The following is a 17,754-nucleotide window of genomic DNA, read 5'->3' as shown; positions in this document are numbered from 1 at the left end:
GCGTTCGCTCGTTACGTCGAAGACCCAGGTTCGATTCCCGGCATGGGTACAATGTGTGAAGCCCATTTCTGGTGTCCCCCGCCGTGATATTGCTGGAATATTGCTAAAAGCGGCGTAAAACCATACTCACTCACTACTGATTATGGCTTGTCAATGCATTTTGAATGGGCGATAAATATCAGCCCGGGTTGTAAGAATAACGTTCTGTCCATATCGTTGCTATACCTAACCCACCCAAGTCAACAATGCGTTGTAGTGGGTGGGTACCACTCGAAACCCACAACCTAATCTGTTCAAAACACCCTCCGTGTTTTGTCAAAACGGATCAGTTACAGTCATGTTGAATACCTAAGCGGAATAGACATTGCTCTGAAGATGCGTGGGTTGCAGATATTTATCATTTTTGCGAAACCACTGACTGAGTCCTAACACCGAGAAATCTAATCTGGTAAAGCTGATAATCATTGGTAACTTGCATTCGTCACCTTCTCGTCCCATTCCGGGAAAAGCCGATTTACGGAAAAATGCGAGTGGTGCACGTGACGAATGCGGTATCTCCGGGAAATAACTCTCAATAATAAATACACAATGCCATTTAGAAAGTGGTCAAATGTAAATAATATTATATTTGGGATAACACTTTCTGAAGTACAGATTCTAGTACTTTTTGGGGTTGAGTCTCGTCCGGGATTCGAACCCACACCTGCCAGGGTGAGGCACCTAATCGCCAGCACACAAAGTCAGCGATCTAACCCACTCAGCCACCGAGCCTTCCACAAAAATGAAAGTCCGACAACTGGTAGTCTAGATCACGTACTTTGACTACCCCCCTGACAAGTGTAAATTGGCACGGCTCCCATGGCCGAAAGCTATGAATACACAATGCCATTTAGAAAGTGGTCAAATGTAACTAATGTTATATTTGGGATAACACTTCCTTAGTAAAGTACAGATTCTAGTACTTTTTGGGGTTGAGTCCCGTCCGGGATTCGAACCCACACCTGCCAGGGTGAGGCACCTAATCGCCAGCACACCAAGTCAGCGAAGGGCCACATTACTTGTTTACTGAACTGTAAAATACATTATCATGGGTGTTTTTATTTGCGTGACAACATGCTTAAAAGTACCATTTCGTTGTTATTGTGGTAATTATAAATACATGACATTGTGTTTTTATCACCACATGGATATATCTATGCAGCGAATATACCTGACCAGAGAGCGGAAGGTCTGAGGTTTAATACCCGGTTGCGTCATACCAGGAACGTTAAGATGGTACTTGTTGTTACGCTGCCTGGCGCTCTTTAGGGAATAAAACAAGGAACGCGGCGTTGAACCCATTTTCTCTTCACCTCGCCTGCTTCCCTAACTTGATTATTTACAGGCCAGGCATCTGCAGTGTAACTGGCATAGTGGTGCATACACTGCGTTAATGTAAACAGAATCCTGCTCACTCCATCTAGTTAATATCAACACGTTCCCACAAAGACCCGAGTTAGAATAGGTCTTCAGCAACCCATGCACGGAAGCAAAAGGCGACTATGCTTGTCATAAGAGGCGACAAACGGGATCGAGGGTCAGGCTCGCTGACTTGGTTGATGCATGTCATTGATCCCAATTGAGTGGACCGATCTTCATGATATCAACCACTAGATTGTCTGGTCCAGATTCGATTATTTACAGTCCGCCGTCATATAGCTGGAATGTAGCTAATTGTGGCGTTAAACAACTAATAAACAAACAAACAAACAAACAAACAAATAATATCAACACGTTGTACCATCAAGGCTTTATGTGTGTATACAAATTTCGAAAAGTCAAGATTATATCTATTAATTGTTTAAAGGTGATATTCGACTCCCATTATGAAATATGTTATAATTAAGATAACGAACGCATCTGCCTGGCGTGACGTTATGCGTCAACATCTCAAGGAAATTTGAGTTGTCCCGAACGCGTAAGTTAGTGCTAAGCCAAGGCCCTGTTTACGGAACCAGATGAGATAATTCTAATGTGAGTCACTCAACGGCCTCGCACTTTCCAGAATTAAGTTTTAAAACATGCTGAGTTGGTGAAGATATAGCACAGTGTACTGGATATAACGATAACAGGGAACTTATACAGTGCAGTAAGAAATATGTTGACGTCTGATGTGCTGTAGGCGGATTTCAAAGCCAAGACACCCCTTCTTAATACAAAGAATATACTAGGATGTATTTATTTGTTTATTTATTCATACGTGGTTTTCAACTATACTTATCTCGCGGATTTTTATGTAAGATGTATCTGAAATAAATTGTGATTGTTTGCTAATAAACACATGTATGGACCCGTGAAGATTCCGGGGTAGAATAGGTCTTCAACAACCCATGCTTGCCGTAATAGGCGACTATGCTTGTCGTAAAAGGCGACTAACGGGATCGGGTGGTCAGGCTCGCTGACTTGGTTGATGCATGTCATCGATCCCAAATACGTGGATCGATGCTCATGATGTCAACCACTGGATTGTCTGGTCCAGACTCGATTATTTACAGACCGCCGTCATACAGCTGGAATATTGCTGAGTGCAGCGTTAAACAACACACCAAAACCAAAACCAAAGCATATACATTAATTGTTTCGTGTCGTTATGAACAACATATGCACATTTATATAGGGAGAATCTATTTATATATATATATATCTCATTATATTCAGCTCTTGGAAAAGACATATAACCATTTAATATATTTTAAGTCATATTTTTCTTAGGCATTTGCAAATAAAAGGTCTGCTGAAAATGTTAATCACTTTTGAAGAATGTTTAAGGAGAACAGAGTATTCTAAGAAAACATATCGTGAATTAACCATACCAATAGAAATAATGGGCGATAGATTTATAATACGTAAATTGTGTCACGCTACCTCTATATAATCTGAGGTTGCACTCACGTGATTCATATTTTATCATGATTCAAATCAGATTTCCGTGGGTGCAGAAGGGCATTGAAATGTTGGGAATGTCACATTTCGCGTGCCGGGTGCAAAGGCGGAAGTGACGACACGGAAGTGGCGATTTCCATTTATGGTTGCTCGTACATCTATCAGTCAAAGCGAAGAAAATCTTGACAAACACGCATTAAAGGACATTTTCGGAAACAATTTGACCACTTGTCGGTCAGAATAACTAAGACGGGTGAGTATGTTTACCTGTGTTAAAAACGCCACACGTTTGAGTGATTGAGGCACACTTTTATCAACCAGTCGACAGCTTCAAACTTTCATCTTTAGCACCAGTTTGTTTTGACGCGATTCAAAAACCATGTCGCGTCGACCCTGACGTCTGTGCCTCCCCTGCTCAAAGTAATCATAGCATTTGTAAGCCATAAGCCTTTGTGCATCTATTTTTTTCAGTTGCATGCCAGGCGTGGGTCATGGAATGTGGTATCGGGAAGTGTTGTTTAGTTAACCGGGTTATCCAAACACGTGCATGTAATTTCGTGATATGAGATTACTCACCACCAACTCGTCCCAAGTATGGATTACGGATGTCCTGTGCTTAAATCTCTGGATGTTCTTGTTGTTTTTTAACTGGGAAAACAAATAAGCAACATTTATCAGACATTGTTTTGACGGGAGTAGTGCACTTTATTGGGCACCTGTGAAGATCCAGGGTAGAATAGGTCTTCAGCAACCCATGCTTGCCGCAAAATGTGACTATGCTTGTCGTAAGAGGCGACTAACAGGATCGGGTGGTCAGGCTCTCTGACTTGGTTGATGCATATCATCGTATCCCAATTGTGTGGAACGATACTCATGACGTCAACCATTGGATTGTCTGGTCCAAACTCGATCATTTACAGATGGCCATGATATGGCTGGAATATTGCTGAGTGCAGCTTTAATCATCAAATAAACAAACAAACACTTTTTCAGATCAAATTCACGCTGTGGGAACTTGAAAGCGCCTCGCCGGCTCATCGGCTTGGCTTATTAATGTGTGAATTAGGCGACACTCTACCACTGGACAACATGTAATCAGTGGTCGTTTAATGGGTCATTAGCACCCCGTTAACATGCATGCGCAAGTAAGTAAACAATGAATTGCGCATGCGTGTGGCATCAAGCTCAGCCCTCCCATTCATGTTTTCTTGAAGCCACATCCCCCATTGTTTATATCAACATGACGAACCAATCAAGCACTGGTATGGTGTTTGACCTTGTGTGGTTGCGCCCGGTAAACTGCAATGTTTCTGTTTTGACAGTTGTTGATAATATAAATTTTATCTTATCCTGACTCATACTTATTGCTTATCTCTCTAGTGGAAACGTCCTGTGATGTTATTTTTAGACCTTATCATGTTTATCCTTTACTATTTACTTGTGTTGATATATTTGATATGAAAAAACACTCCAGTGAGATTCTCTATGTAATAAGAATGATAAATGACTGCCCCAGTAATACAATTATTACATGATGTCAATCACTGGATTGTCTGGTCCTGACTTGATTATTAAGCTGGAATCTAATTATATCGTTGAGTTAAATAACAAACACCAACATTCAATAAACATGTTTATGACCACCCGATCATGTTTCTTGGCTCTTATGACAAGCATAGTTGCCTCTTACAAGGTCAAGTCCAACTGATTTGGGAGGGGCATGGTTTCTAGGTCTGTTAGCATGATACCCTAGCTCATGGGTTTCACCAAAGTGGTAAACGTCTAATACTTGCCTTCCTCCCACCTTAGATGATATAACTGGAATACTGTTCAAAGTGGCGATAAACCCAACTCACTCACTTTAACATGTTTTACTGATTTTGCTACATGTGTGGCTTTTGCATGATAGCTTTAGAAACAAAATATTTTCAAGACTGGTCGAGAGGACTGGTGTCAGCCTTATTTCAGTCTTTACATTTCTTTACATTTTCTGTCAGTTTTATTCAGTTCAGATTTTAAGGAAAAAGGAAGCATTGAGAACTGGTTCAGAACTGATTTTGGTCAGTTGACGTATTTGCAAAGCATGTGTACTGCCAACTCGGTGTCAACAGATATTTTCCAAATCTTTTCATGTTTCTATTCAAGGTGCTCACATGATTTGACGTACTTCGCGAAATAAGACCCATTTTACCCGTTTTACCACAATATAGGTTTTGATTATTATAGTCAGCTATCTCCCTTTCCTCAGGAAGATGACTATTTATTTTTCCTCAACACAATTTATTAGTGTCGGGCACAAAGACTTGCATGAATTTTGAAGGCTGCATTTGAGCATTGTGGACTCAGGAATTGCAGGCACGGGCTGTACGATGACGGAGGTTACATCAAACTATATTCCCCTTGCGATAAGCCTACATGTTCTAAAACAAACTTACTTACGAACTAAACCAGCTTGAAAATAACATCTCACATGCTCCATGCACTTACTCTCTTGATCTTTGTTTACAGTAGAAGATGTCATACCAGCAAGGATTGGAGCGTGACTTTGCTCAGATGCATGTACAGGACAGAGGGGGTATCCATCTACCACCTGCCCTCGCCCCCAAGCCCAAACCCTACAACCCTGCCCCAGCGCCATACCGACCTGTCCCGGGACAGCAGAAAGGTGAGATGGTAACCATGGTAACAAGCACCTGATGGCCTGGGATCGGGTGGTCAGGCTCATTGACTTGGTTGATGCATGTCATCATTCCAAATTGCGTAGATTGATGCTAATGATGTTAATCACTGGATTGTCTGGTCAGACTTAATTATTTACAGACTGCCATCATAGCTAGAATATTGCTGAGGGTTATACAACAAACAAAAAGAGTATTACATACTATTGCCTTTATTATTTTCCATTCAGAACTGCCTGGTCGTACCAAAAATTTATTGTGAATCACTTGCTGGTCATGTTTCAGCAGGCCAGGCCGCATTCAGACAAGTGTATCATGATGGTGAGGACTTCCCTCCTCCCCCTCCCCAGACAGGCTACTCCGAGGAACATGCCTACCCACCCCCTCCACCCCCAGAACAGGTGAGGGGCTACATGTATCAACAACCACTCGATGACTTCCCTCCCCCACCTCCACCACAAGCATCTCAAGGCTATGAATACAGGGACAACCAGTATGGCGGGGGACCAAAGACTGCCAACTACATGAACCAAGTGGGGTATCGGGACTCCCCAGGACCCTACAACGAATATGGATCTTCCCCAGGAGCATATTCTAGGGGTCCTGAGGGTCGCAACTCGCCCTACATGTCGGGACAGAGCAACTACGCTAATGTTAACGTGGTCTCAGGCAAACATGACTATGGACGAGCTTCCCCCAGCACTTTCCGTGCTGAGCCTGCTCAGGGGCGACAAGATCGGCCAGTCCCTGGACCGCAGGTGCCCTCTTCTTCGGAACAGTTGGTCAGTACTGTGGCTCCCTCTGAGAAGGAGGCTGAGGTAGATGCACTCACAAGTCTGCTCATGCAGAGCATGGAGTCCTCCGGCGATCCAGACTACTTTGGTAAATATGTCTTCAACATTTTCTCCCTAATCATACTGATAAAGTAACAGACGGCCTCCGTGGTCTTGTGGTAGAGCGTCCGCCTGGAGAGCAGAAGGTCTCGGGTTTGATCCCCGGTCGCGTCATTTCAAAATATGTCAAGGATGGTACTTGTTGTTACCCTGTCTCACTCTCTGCATTAAGGGGCTAAAACAAGGACTGGTCGGCTAGGAGTCAGTATACTGTGTCTGAGTGGGGTATTCATGTTAAACTGCGGCATGGTATCTCAGTGACCTAGCACTATAAATCGACATCAGTCCAGATTTACAAGCAGCCACACACACACATGCATGCACATCGCTATATAAGTGCAATAATCTTGGACGTGACGTTAAACCCTATTTCACCTCACCTGATTGAGTAACTGAGTGATTGGAGGTGTGCACTATTACAGGTATATCGGTATAATAGGTATATCAGTATACTAGGATATGAAATACAAATTGATACGTATCCGTCGATAGAAATTGTCATTGGTCCTATAGTCCTTGCCAAAGTGCCCAATATAAGGTATCATAAGGACTAGTAGAAATTTTGCCTTTTTTAAGGGTTTCGCAATACGTTATCACTATAAGGACTAGTGGAATACAATTGTTTGTTTCTAACAATGGACTATTAATTATAAACATCATCATTATTATTTATAGTGCTACTTGATAAATTGTCATTAAGCTTTGGTTAAATGATGACATTGTTTACCAGGAATGTGCTCCAAATGCAGCAAGAAAGTTTTGGGAGATATCAACGGGTGCAAGGCCATGGACCAGGTGTTCCACATCAACTGCTTCACCTGTGTCACCTGCAGTAAGTAGATACCTCACAGTATTCTCGGGATGCTATCATCCCTGAATACATACGGGACCCGTGATGATCCGGGTAGAATAGGTCTTCAGCAACTCGTGCTTTCCATGATAGGTGACTGTGTTTGTCGTAAGAGGCGACTAACAAGATTGGGCGGTCAGGCTCGCTGATTTGGTTGATGCATGTTATCACATCCCAATTGCGTTGATTGATGCTTATGATATCAATCACTGGATTGTGTGGTCCAGGCTTGATTATTTACAGACTGCCGTCATATAGCTAGAATATTGCTGAATGCGGCGTTAAACAACAAATAAACAAAGAATACATACGGCTGCTATGCAGCATGATGCAGTGTTATCTTTAGTTTTATCCAATGAATTCAGGGGACAGGGATGGGGAGCAATGGTGGTGCTCCTGACGCCTAAAGTATCACAATTTGCTGTGCAGAGTTGCATCCCCAAGGCATGCCAGAAACCTTTTACCGTATTTGGAGTAGTAAGCGCCCCGCTCTAATAAGCGCCCGTGGCAATATTTGCTAATATATTGGCGAGTGAACAATCCCAATGAGCATGATGCGCATCTATTCCGATTGATCAATGTACACAAGACTTATTTATTCGCGTATAATACATACTCGTGTGTTATATGCACCCTTAATTATGGGCAATTAAATTCCGAAAAAATATATCTGTCGTACATAAACATTTCAGGCTGTCAGCATTAACCACGAAATTTATGTTTCAACTCTGTTTTTTTACCAAAATGATGTTCAAATAAGAGCCCCTTATTTCTAATTTTGAGAGCGCTCTGGGCGCTTATTACGTCGAATACGGTATTGTGGTTTTGAAGCCATCACATTAGTAGCTATAACTGTATATACAGTATATGTATAAACATGAAGCTGGAACTTCCTAATTTTTTATTTGGTAATTTTTACTGACATTTGCTTGGGCCGAATATCTGCCGCTGAGCTGTAATCCTACATTATCAATTTCTCTTTCAGACCTGAAACTGCAAGGCAAATCCTTCTTTGCTCTTGAGAATAAGCCATACTGTGAAGTCTGTTATATGGTGGGTGTTGTCAGTTTCAGTGTTTAATGCTTGTATCACATGGTACTTCTCAAGCTTGTTATACTCATAAAGGCTAACCTGTGAAAATCTGGGGAAGAATAGGTCTTCAGCAACCCATGCTTGTCATAAGAGGCAACTATGCTTGTTGAAAGAGGTGACTCATGGGATCGGGTGGTCAGGCTTGTTTGATGCATGTAATTGTTTCCAAATTGCGTAGATCGATGCTCATGATGTCAATCACTGGATTGTCTGGTCCAGACTCGATTATTTACTGACTGCTGTCATATAGCTGGAATATTGCTGAGTGCAGCATTAAACAACAAACAAACAAACAAACAGTCAGCTGTATACCAGCTGAAAGTGGGTTTTGCCTACAGAAATGAATTCATGTTAGTCAAAATCACATCAATATAAGATGTCTGAAATATTGCCGAGTTGTGTAGCATTAAACAAACCAAGTAAAAAACAAACCTAAAAATGATAGGTTATCCTTTTGCATGTTAAGTTCTGTTTTGTTTCTGGGGCGGTGGGGTAGCCTAGTGGTTTAAGCTTTGGCGTCTCACGCCAAAGACCCGGGTTCGATTCCCCACTTGGGTACAATGTGTGAGGCCCATTTTCCGGTGTCCCCCGCCGTGATATTGCTGGAATATTGCTACAAGTGGCGTAAAACCATACTCACTCACTCACTGTTTTGTTTCTTGGTTTAGTGTTACATGTATAAGGTAACATTTCACAAATTTAGAATTTGATGTGCATTTCTTTTCCATATTGTTTATATTAAAGGAAGAAACACAACAATGACAATGTAACCCTGCTAACTGATATTTTCGTAATTGGGGGCACGGCCGGGCCTGTCATCTGACGCTCTGCTATTGGCAGGGCAGGGTTGTGTCCCTTGGGCACTGCAGAGACCTTTTCGGCAACAACAAAAAATAGTCTTGGTCTAAAGTTCATTGCATGTTTTGTTTTTTGTTTCCATTTTTAATCCTTTTTGTGCATTTGAAAATGGAAGTAAAAAAACATATCTTTTTGCCTAATATGATAAAGCAGTATTTGTGTTTTTTATGCTGATATCCATATGTTTTCTTTCAGAATACTCTGGAGAAATGCTCTATCTGTTCCAAGCCAATCACTGACAGGGTGAGTCCTGCACTGCACTAGCATTAGTTTGAGGATAGCATGAATACTGAGCGTCAAGAATTCAATATATAAATACAGGGCTGGTTACTCATTTTGCTCTAAGTTAAAGGGGGACATGGGTCTAGACGTCTAAGGTGCTGCAAATCTCTCTGCAGAGTTGTGTATATGATTCTATCCCCGAAAAATATGATTGTGGGTTCAATTCCTGGTTTGCCCCGATCATGTTCAAAGTTGATTGTTTAACAGCGGAAACACGGAAGTGATTGTTTTCACATTATTTCCGGGGGCATGGGTGGACCAGTCGTCTTAGGCGCCGCGATTCGCTGTGCAGAGTTGCGTCCCTTGGGCACGCCAGAAACCTAGGATTGTGGGTTTGAATCCTGGTTCGCCCCGATTATGTTTCTAGGTTTGTCAGCACCATACCCGTACTCGTGGGTTTCACTGAAGTGGTAAACGCCTGAGACCTGCATCACTTTGGGCTTTCCTCCCACTTGAAGCTGACATGCCGCGATATAACTGTAATACTGTTAAAAGGGACGTTAAATCCAACTCATGCACTCACTCACATTATCTCCCCTTTTTTCATGACTACAAAATGGTGGCAACTAAACCGTCCTGAGTAGTCCTAGTAAATACATATGGGACCTGTGAAGATCCGGGGTAGAATAGGTCTTCAGCAACCCAGGCTTGCCGTAAAAGGCGAATATGCTTGTCGTAAGAGGCGACGAACGGGATCGGGTGGTCGGGCTTGCTGACTTGGTTGATGCATGTCATCGTTTCTCAATTGCGTGTATCGATGCTCGTGATGTAAATCACTGGATTGTCTGGTCCAGACTCGATTATTTACAGACCGCCGTCATATAGCTGGAATATTTCTGAGTGCGGCCTTAAACAACAAACATGACAAACAAAACTAACAAAAAGCTCTAACGGGATCGTGTGGTCATTGGTCAGCACAGTGGTTGGTGTTGTCACTCATGTCACACAAGATTTGAATCTCTATGACGGTTCGATCCCCGACCGCGTCATACCAAAAGACGTTAAAGGATGGTACTTGTTGTTACCCTGTCTGGCGCTCGGTATTCATGTTAAACTGCGGCATGGTATCTCAGTGAGCTAGCACTATAAATCGGCATCAGTCCGGACTAGTACAAGCTGCCGCACAAACACACACACACGTGCATGCACATCGCTATATAAGTGCAATAATCTTGGATGCGACGTTAAACCCCATTTCACCTCACCTCTAACGGGATCGTGTGGTCATTGGTCAACACAGTGGTTGGTGTGGTCACTCATGTCACGCAAGATTTGAATCTTTATGACGGTACAAGGCAAAAAGCTTCTTCTTGAAACCCCTCATCATATCATGATTGAAACTATTGCAAACATTGAATATGGGCACATATAAAAAGATTTCATAATTTTCTTCCATTCCAGCTACTGAGAGCAACTGGCAAACCCTACCATCCCGACTGCTTCGTGTGTGTGGTCTGTGGGAAGAGTCTAGACGGTGTCCCCTTCACGGTCGACGCAACAAACCAGATACATTGCATCGAGGACTTCCACAAGTGAGAGACGTTTACTGGGAGTATTGACACCTTTCTTTATGTAGTCGTGGGATTATCAATTAGATGATTGTAAAGTTGGGAAAATTTGAAATTTATATTTTCATTTAAGAATTTCCGGACAGAAAAATTTAAATGTCCAGTAAGCATGGTAAGCCATATTTTAAACCAGACATTTGAGATTCCCAATCGGACATGTCCGGCGCATATGACTGTTTCCGGACCCCTGGTTGGAAGATATGAATATGACTGCATGTTTTTCTCCTCTTGTGCATTAAGGGGCTTAACAAGGACTGGTTGGCTAGGAGTCGGTATACTGCACAAACAGCCACACATACGTGCATGCACGACGCTATATAAGTGCAATAATCTTGGACGCGACGTTAAACCCCATTTCACCTCACCTCTCCTCTTGTCAAGTCGTTTTGTTGTTGGGGACCGTAAAAATCTGTTTTTGTTATTGATATATCAAGTGTTTTTAACAAATCTCATCTTTTCCAGGAAGTTTGCCCCGCGTTGCTGCAGCTGTCAGTTGCCGATAATGCCAGAGACTGGACAAGATGAAACCGTGAGGATTGTTGCCATGGACAAGAGTTTCCATGTAGACTGCTACAGATGCGAGGTGAGAACCAAGGGGAAGATCTCACTCATACTTTTTGTGGGGCACAGGTGGCCTAGTCATCTAAAGCGCCAGAGTTGCATCCCTTGGGCACGCCAGAAAGCAAGGATCGTGATTCACAGTGATAATGATCCTTGGTCTGGCATCACCATACTTTTGCGTGTATGTCCCCCAAGTATACATGGCCTGCAGTGTCTTAGGCCTGCATTGGGTGGTGGGTTTCCCCACTTGGGTACAATGAGTGAAGCCCATTTATGGTGCCTCCTGCTGTGATATTGCTTAAATATTTTTAAAAATGGTGTAAATCCACTCACTTACTATTTAAGGCCTCCAGACCTGTGAGGATCCGGGTTAGAAAAGATCTTCAGCATGCTTGCCGAAAAAGGCGACTTTGCTTGTCGTAAGAGGCCACGAACAGATCAGGTGGTCAGGCTCACTGACATCAATGATGCATGTCATCGTATCCCAATTTGGTGGATCTGTGCTCATGATGTCAATTACTGGATTGTCTGGACCAGACTGGATTATTTACAGACCGCTGTCATAAAGCTGGAATATTGATGAGTGTGGCTCAAAGGCCTCCATAACTTTGTGTTGTGTTTTCCTCCACATTAAGTAAATACTGTCCAAAAACGGGGTCATACATCACTCACTCACTCACTCACTCACTCACTCACTCACTCACTCACTCTTGTGCTTTTTTTCAGGACTGTGGAATGCAGCTGTCCTCCGAGGCTGAGGGGCGGGGCTGCTACCCCCTGGACGACCACATCCTGTGTAAAAACTGTAACGCCAAACGCATTCAGCAGATGACTACAAAGATGGCCACTGAGCTATAAGCATCAAACAGCCAGAACAGGCTGAGCACCAGGTTAAAACGTTTTCTGACGAAAACATCTCTGAACTTCAACCTTGATGTGCAAAGTTTTCAAAGGGACGTAGTAAAAAGAAATAATTTAAATTGAAAACATTAGGCTCATGAAATGTTCTTTGAAAGCAAGGGGGATCCTGGAATTCTTCAGGTTTTCTCTTGTGGTACTGGGCGCCATTCCACAAACTAGTCGTAGCTCTGAGACCGTAGATCTACGACAGTCATTGTGCTCAGATTCCTTTGTGGAACCGGGCCCTGGAAACTAGGGATCCACTAAATTTTCAACTTTTAACATTACGGGAATAAAGGGACCCCTTGAATTTCTGGCTTAATTTCAAAAACTGGTTTCTAGTCTATTTTTTTAATAAGGCACAAATAAGAGACAAATAGGAAAGTCATTTCAAATCTTACCTGTCATCTTTGTATTTCATATTAATAAATACAAGGAATATATTTCGACTATTGACTTCATGAAGATGAAAGTTTGACTTGTATACAGGACATAAATATCCGACAATATGTGAGAAGTCTGCAAATGTCAAATTGGATACCATATTCGACATAATCACCCTGCTCAAAATAATAGCCTCCAACTTGTTTCAGAAACACCATTTTAGGTGTTATCAAGAGAAAAAGTATAAAGACCAGTGTAAGATATTCCTGCTTGAACAAGATAAAATTGTTTACTGTTTACATTTTCTGTCAGTTCATTCAGCTTGAAGCAAAATTGACACATTAAGAACTGTTTAGTAGTCTAAGGGGGGGCACGAGTGGCCCAGTCGTCTAAGAGGCCGCAATTCGCTGTGCAGAGTTGCGTCCCTTGGACACGCCAGAAACCTATGATTGTGGGTTGGAATCCCTGTTCGCCCCAATTATGTTTCTAGGTTTGTCAGCACCATATCCGTGCTCGTGGGTTTCACCGAAGTGGTAAACATCTGAGACCTGCATCACTTCGGGCTTTCCTCCCACATCAAGCTGACACGCCATGATATAACTTGAATACTGTTTAAAGCGGTTTTAAACCCAAATCACTCACTCACTAGTAGCCTTAGGTAAGCAGATTAGCATGAATTTCGAAGGCTTCTTTAACAACAGCCTGTCACAAGACTATTTTCTGGGACATTGACAGATTGTCATCCAGTATGTCAGAAGAAACCAAATGTGCCCGGTCAATAATTGATAAAATAATCAAAATGTCCATACACCATTTGTCTCAAGCAGACTCAGTGCTATCATTGGCGTGTTTGTTTCACCATCAGGTGCAGCATATGTGGAATATGGTATCTCTACTCATTATTTCTTGGTATCCATATTACCAAACATTTGATGCAATATGATGTATTATTGTGATAGCTCCAGCCGCTGTGCTTGTGACTTACATGTATTTATTCTTAGTCATGCCATACGCAAAATGAAAGCTTTGCTGTAGTTTGTAGATTCATTGTCAGTTCACATATGTTTACTGCTGCAAGTGTATTGAAGTTATATTTCTGTTGACATGTGAGCCTTGGAAGCTATTGTATCATGTGTTTAATTTTAAGTATGGAGCTTGCAAGAGTTACTTCCCTTTACATTAAAAAGAATTTCGGTTTTTGTATTGGAATACTTTAATCATGTTAACAGGCTATAAAAATGGAAACATGTATATGGTTAGTGGATGAAATAATCAGGTATTAAAAGAAAGGTGTTTAGTCAATATTGGCAAGCAAATACATCTGTGTGAGTTACAATTTCTAGATTTAGTGACATTCTGGAATTTAAGCTAGAAGTGGTGATTCAAACATACCGTATTCGACGAAATAAGCGCCCCGCTCTAATAAGCGCCCACGGCGATATTTGCTAATATATTGGCTAGTGAACAATCCCAATTAGCACACCTTCCAATTGATCAATGTACACAACACTTTATATTCGTGTATAATACGCACTCGTGTGTTATATATACCATTAATTATGGGCAATTAAACTCTGGAAAAATGTATTTCTCGTATATAAACATTTCAGGCTGTCAGCATAAACCACAAATTTATCTTTCAACTTTTTTTTCCACCAAAATGATATTCCAATAAGAGCCCCTTATTTCTAAATTTGAGAGCGCCCAGGGCGCTTATTACGTCGAATACAGTAATGGGAATACAGACTTACCGATAGGAGTCCCCCTAAAAAAAAAATAGAATCTTTTAAAAAAAATATGATATGCTGTTGGTGTAGTTTTCTGAGGCTAACTATGTGTATAGTGTGCTATATTGATGGTATATATTGATGGTATACATCGATGTATACTTCCAAGAGTCTGCCTCTATGTTGACTGAATTAATAGCAAATGTGCAAATTATTGATGTTGGCGCTCAGTTGGCTGAGTGGTTGATGTATAGACTATTTACATGCAGAAAAATAGATATATCAAACTGTTCAGATTAATTATATGATTATATCATAAGATTAAATAATCATATGGCCAGAGATCATTCTTGTGAGTGACCATATCTTTTTCAGACAGGGTGCTTGATATCTTGATACCGGTACAGATTTCTTTGCCTTGAATAATTTTTCAATCTTTGTAAATCATTTCATCCTGATGTAAAGTTCAAGTTGATATTTTTGTAGATGGAGACACATATCAAAGTTAATATTCTTGCCAGGTACATTATTTTGTAGTTGATATTTTATGTATCCATTGAGAAATGTGCATTTCTAGGTACAAATGACGAAACGTTTATTTCGAACTTTGTGAATGATATTTTCGACACAACAACTAAGGGCTGGACTCATCTGACATTAACACCCTCTTCTAATATACTAGTCCACTTTTGACTTTTGATAGGGAAAGACAGACATGAACGTGACATATTATGAGAATCAGTTTATGTTTTTTCTTACAATGGTTGTGAAATACTTGAATGAAATACAGTACTTTAGAAACAGTTAGTTCATTCTGTACAGTGGCCCAAGGGAGGTAACTCTAACCATTGTGGAGGCAGGGGTAGCACAGTTGTCTGAGGTGCTGCAATTCACTCTGCAGTTTTGCGTTCTTTGGTCACTTTGGGCTTTCCTCCCACATCACGTTGACACCGTACTACAACTGGAATACTGCTCATAGCAGCGATAAGCCAATAACCCAAGCTATCACATTTGCTAAGCTGAACACAAGAGAGGTAGGAACCAGATCTCACTCAGACTCTCAGTGTAGCCACGGGTGCCCCAGTCGTCTAATTCCGCATAGTTCTCTGTGCAGATTTGCCTCCCTCGGGTGCGCCAGAAACCTATGATCCTGGGTCCGATCCTTGCTTCACCCCAGTTATGTCCTTAGGTTTATCAGCACCATACCAGCTCAGGAGTTTCACCAAAGTGGTAAATGTCTAGACCTGCATCACTACAGGTTTTCCTCCCACATTAAGCTGACACAATGATGCAAATGGAATACTGTTCAAAGTGGCATTTAATCCAACTCACTCACTCATCAATAAGGGGCGGTCGGTAGCCTTGTGGTTAAAGCGTTCGCTCGTCACCCTGAAGACCTGGGTTCGATTCCTGACATGGGTACAATATGTAAAGCCCATTTCTGGTTTCCCCCGCTGTGATATTGCTGGAACATTGCTAAAAGCGGCGTAAAACCATACTCACTCACTCACTCATCAATATATAATTTCAATAGATATCACTATATAAACCAAGCTATAATATTTGCTTATATTGAATACAGTTTACAATGTCCTTGTTCAATGCTACACCCCTGAGGCCAATTTGCTTGTTGTAAGAGGCGACTAACAGGATCGGGTGGTCAGGCTCGCTGACTTGGTTGAAGCATCCCATTGATCCCAATTGCGGGAATCGATGCTCATGATATCAGTCTCTGGATTGTCTGGTCCAGACTCGATTATTTACAGACCGCCGTCATACAGCTGGAATATTGCTGAGTGCGGCGTTAAACAACAAACCAAACCAAACAAGCTACACCCCTGAAGTTGTGTGGTGTCAGGAAGCTGGTATTGTCTAATAATGTGTGATATTTTCAAAATGGGCATTGGAAGAATTTACTTTGTTAGTTACTCCGTCCGTTCGGATTGTGCATAATCAGGTATTTTTAGTGAAAAAAAATGTTTCTCCTTACAATTTTCTGTAGCGTTGTAACGAAACACAGTGTCATATCAAAAGTTGAGAGGAAAACAATACTTTGATCATCTCTTTTGCACAGGGGGCAGTCGGGTAGCCTTGTGGTTAAAGCGTTGGCTCGTCGCGCCGAAGACCCGGGTTCCCGACATGGGTACAATGTGTTAAGCCCGACATGGGTACAATGTGTTAAGCCCATTTCTGGTGTCCCCTGCCGTGATATTGCTGGAATATTGGTAACAGCGGCGTAAAACCATACTCACTCACTCACACTTTTGCACAGACTTTTTTTCGTTTAAGTAAGGTTCAGTGTTTTTTAGGAACATGTGGAGTCTCATGTTCTTACGCAGAATAAAATATGAATATATGTTATATGAAAAATATCGGTGATATTGCTACACATATTCTTTTCCTAATCCCATATGCCAGTTCTATGCTGACAGGCTTAGATATACTAAACCCAAAATAGTTAGGGATGATGAATTTTTGTTGTGTGCTCAGTCTTGAAAAAATATGTTTTTTTAATTCAGTATTTATTCACATACCTATGATAAACCCTTACACAAAATAACCTGTGAAGATCCGGGGTAGAATAGGTCTTCAGCAACCCATGCTTGTCGTAAAAGGCGACTAAAGGAATCGGGTGGTCAGGCTTGTTAAAATGGTTGATGCATGTCATTGTATCCCAATTGCATAGATCAATGCTCATGATATCAATCACTGGATTGTCTGGTCCAGACTTGATTGTTATGGTCCAGACCGCCGTCATATAGCTGGAATATTGCTGAGTGCTGTGTTAAACAACAAGCAAACAAACCTTACCAAAATATCACACAATTTCTATTGAACATTGGCACTTCGGTGCCTCATGTTTGTTCATGACATTGATGGTCCTGATTCTCAACATGCTTGGTGCCTGCCTGAAAGACATTTCTATGACTATATGGTCGAACACCTTTGTTGATATTGTTATTATCATATGGCTGTGCAATACCAAACTATGTATAGTTTCTATATATCCTGATATGGTGTGTTTACCAGTAGGATCAA

At 41.6% G+C, this 17,754-nt stretch overlaps 1 protein-coding gene across 2 annotated transcripts; it reads left to right on the top strand.

Moving 5' to 3' along the window:
- Nucleotides 1-3,057: 3,057 nt before the first annotated feature.
- Nucleotides 3,058-17,192, top strand: LOC139471559 (lipoma-preferred partner homolog). 2 transcript variants are annotated; one of them, XM_071253931.1, is made up of 9 exons: nt 3,058-3,175; nt 5,431-5,587; nt 5,889-6,482; nt 7,224-7,325; nt 8,329-8,396; nt 9,489-9,536; nt 10,977-11,107; nt 11,606-11,726; nt 12,431-17,192. In XM_071253931.1, exons 2-9 carry the CDS (start codon nt 5,437-5,439, stop codon nt 12,560-12,562), a joined length of 1,347 nt encoding a protein of 448 aa, XP_071110032.1. In that variant the 5' UTR covers nt 3,058-3,175; nt 5,431-5,436; the 3' UTR covers nt 12,563-17,192. The 2 variants fall into 2 exon arrangements, with proteins under 2 accessions (XP_071110032.1, XP_071110031.1); XM_071253930.1 differs by having other exon boundaries at nt 5,886-6,482.
- Nucleotides 17,193-17,754: the final 562 nt, after the last annotated feature.

Source organism: Haliotis cracherodii, unplaced genomic scaffold (genome assembly GCF_022045235.1).
Source record: "Haliotis cracherodii isolate W230 unplaced genomic scaffold, xgHalCrac1.p SCAF_23, whole genome shotgun sequence".
NCBI classification, from domain to species: Eukaryota; Metazoa; Mollusca; class Gastropoda; order Lepetellida; family Haliotidae; genus Haliotis; species Haliotis cracherodii.
This window is presented reverse-complemented; position numbering and strand designations above follow the sequence as displayed.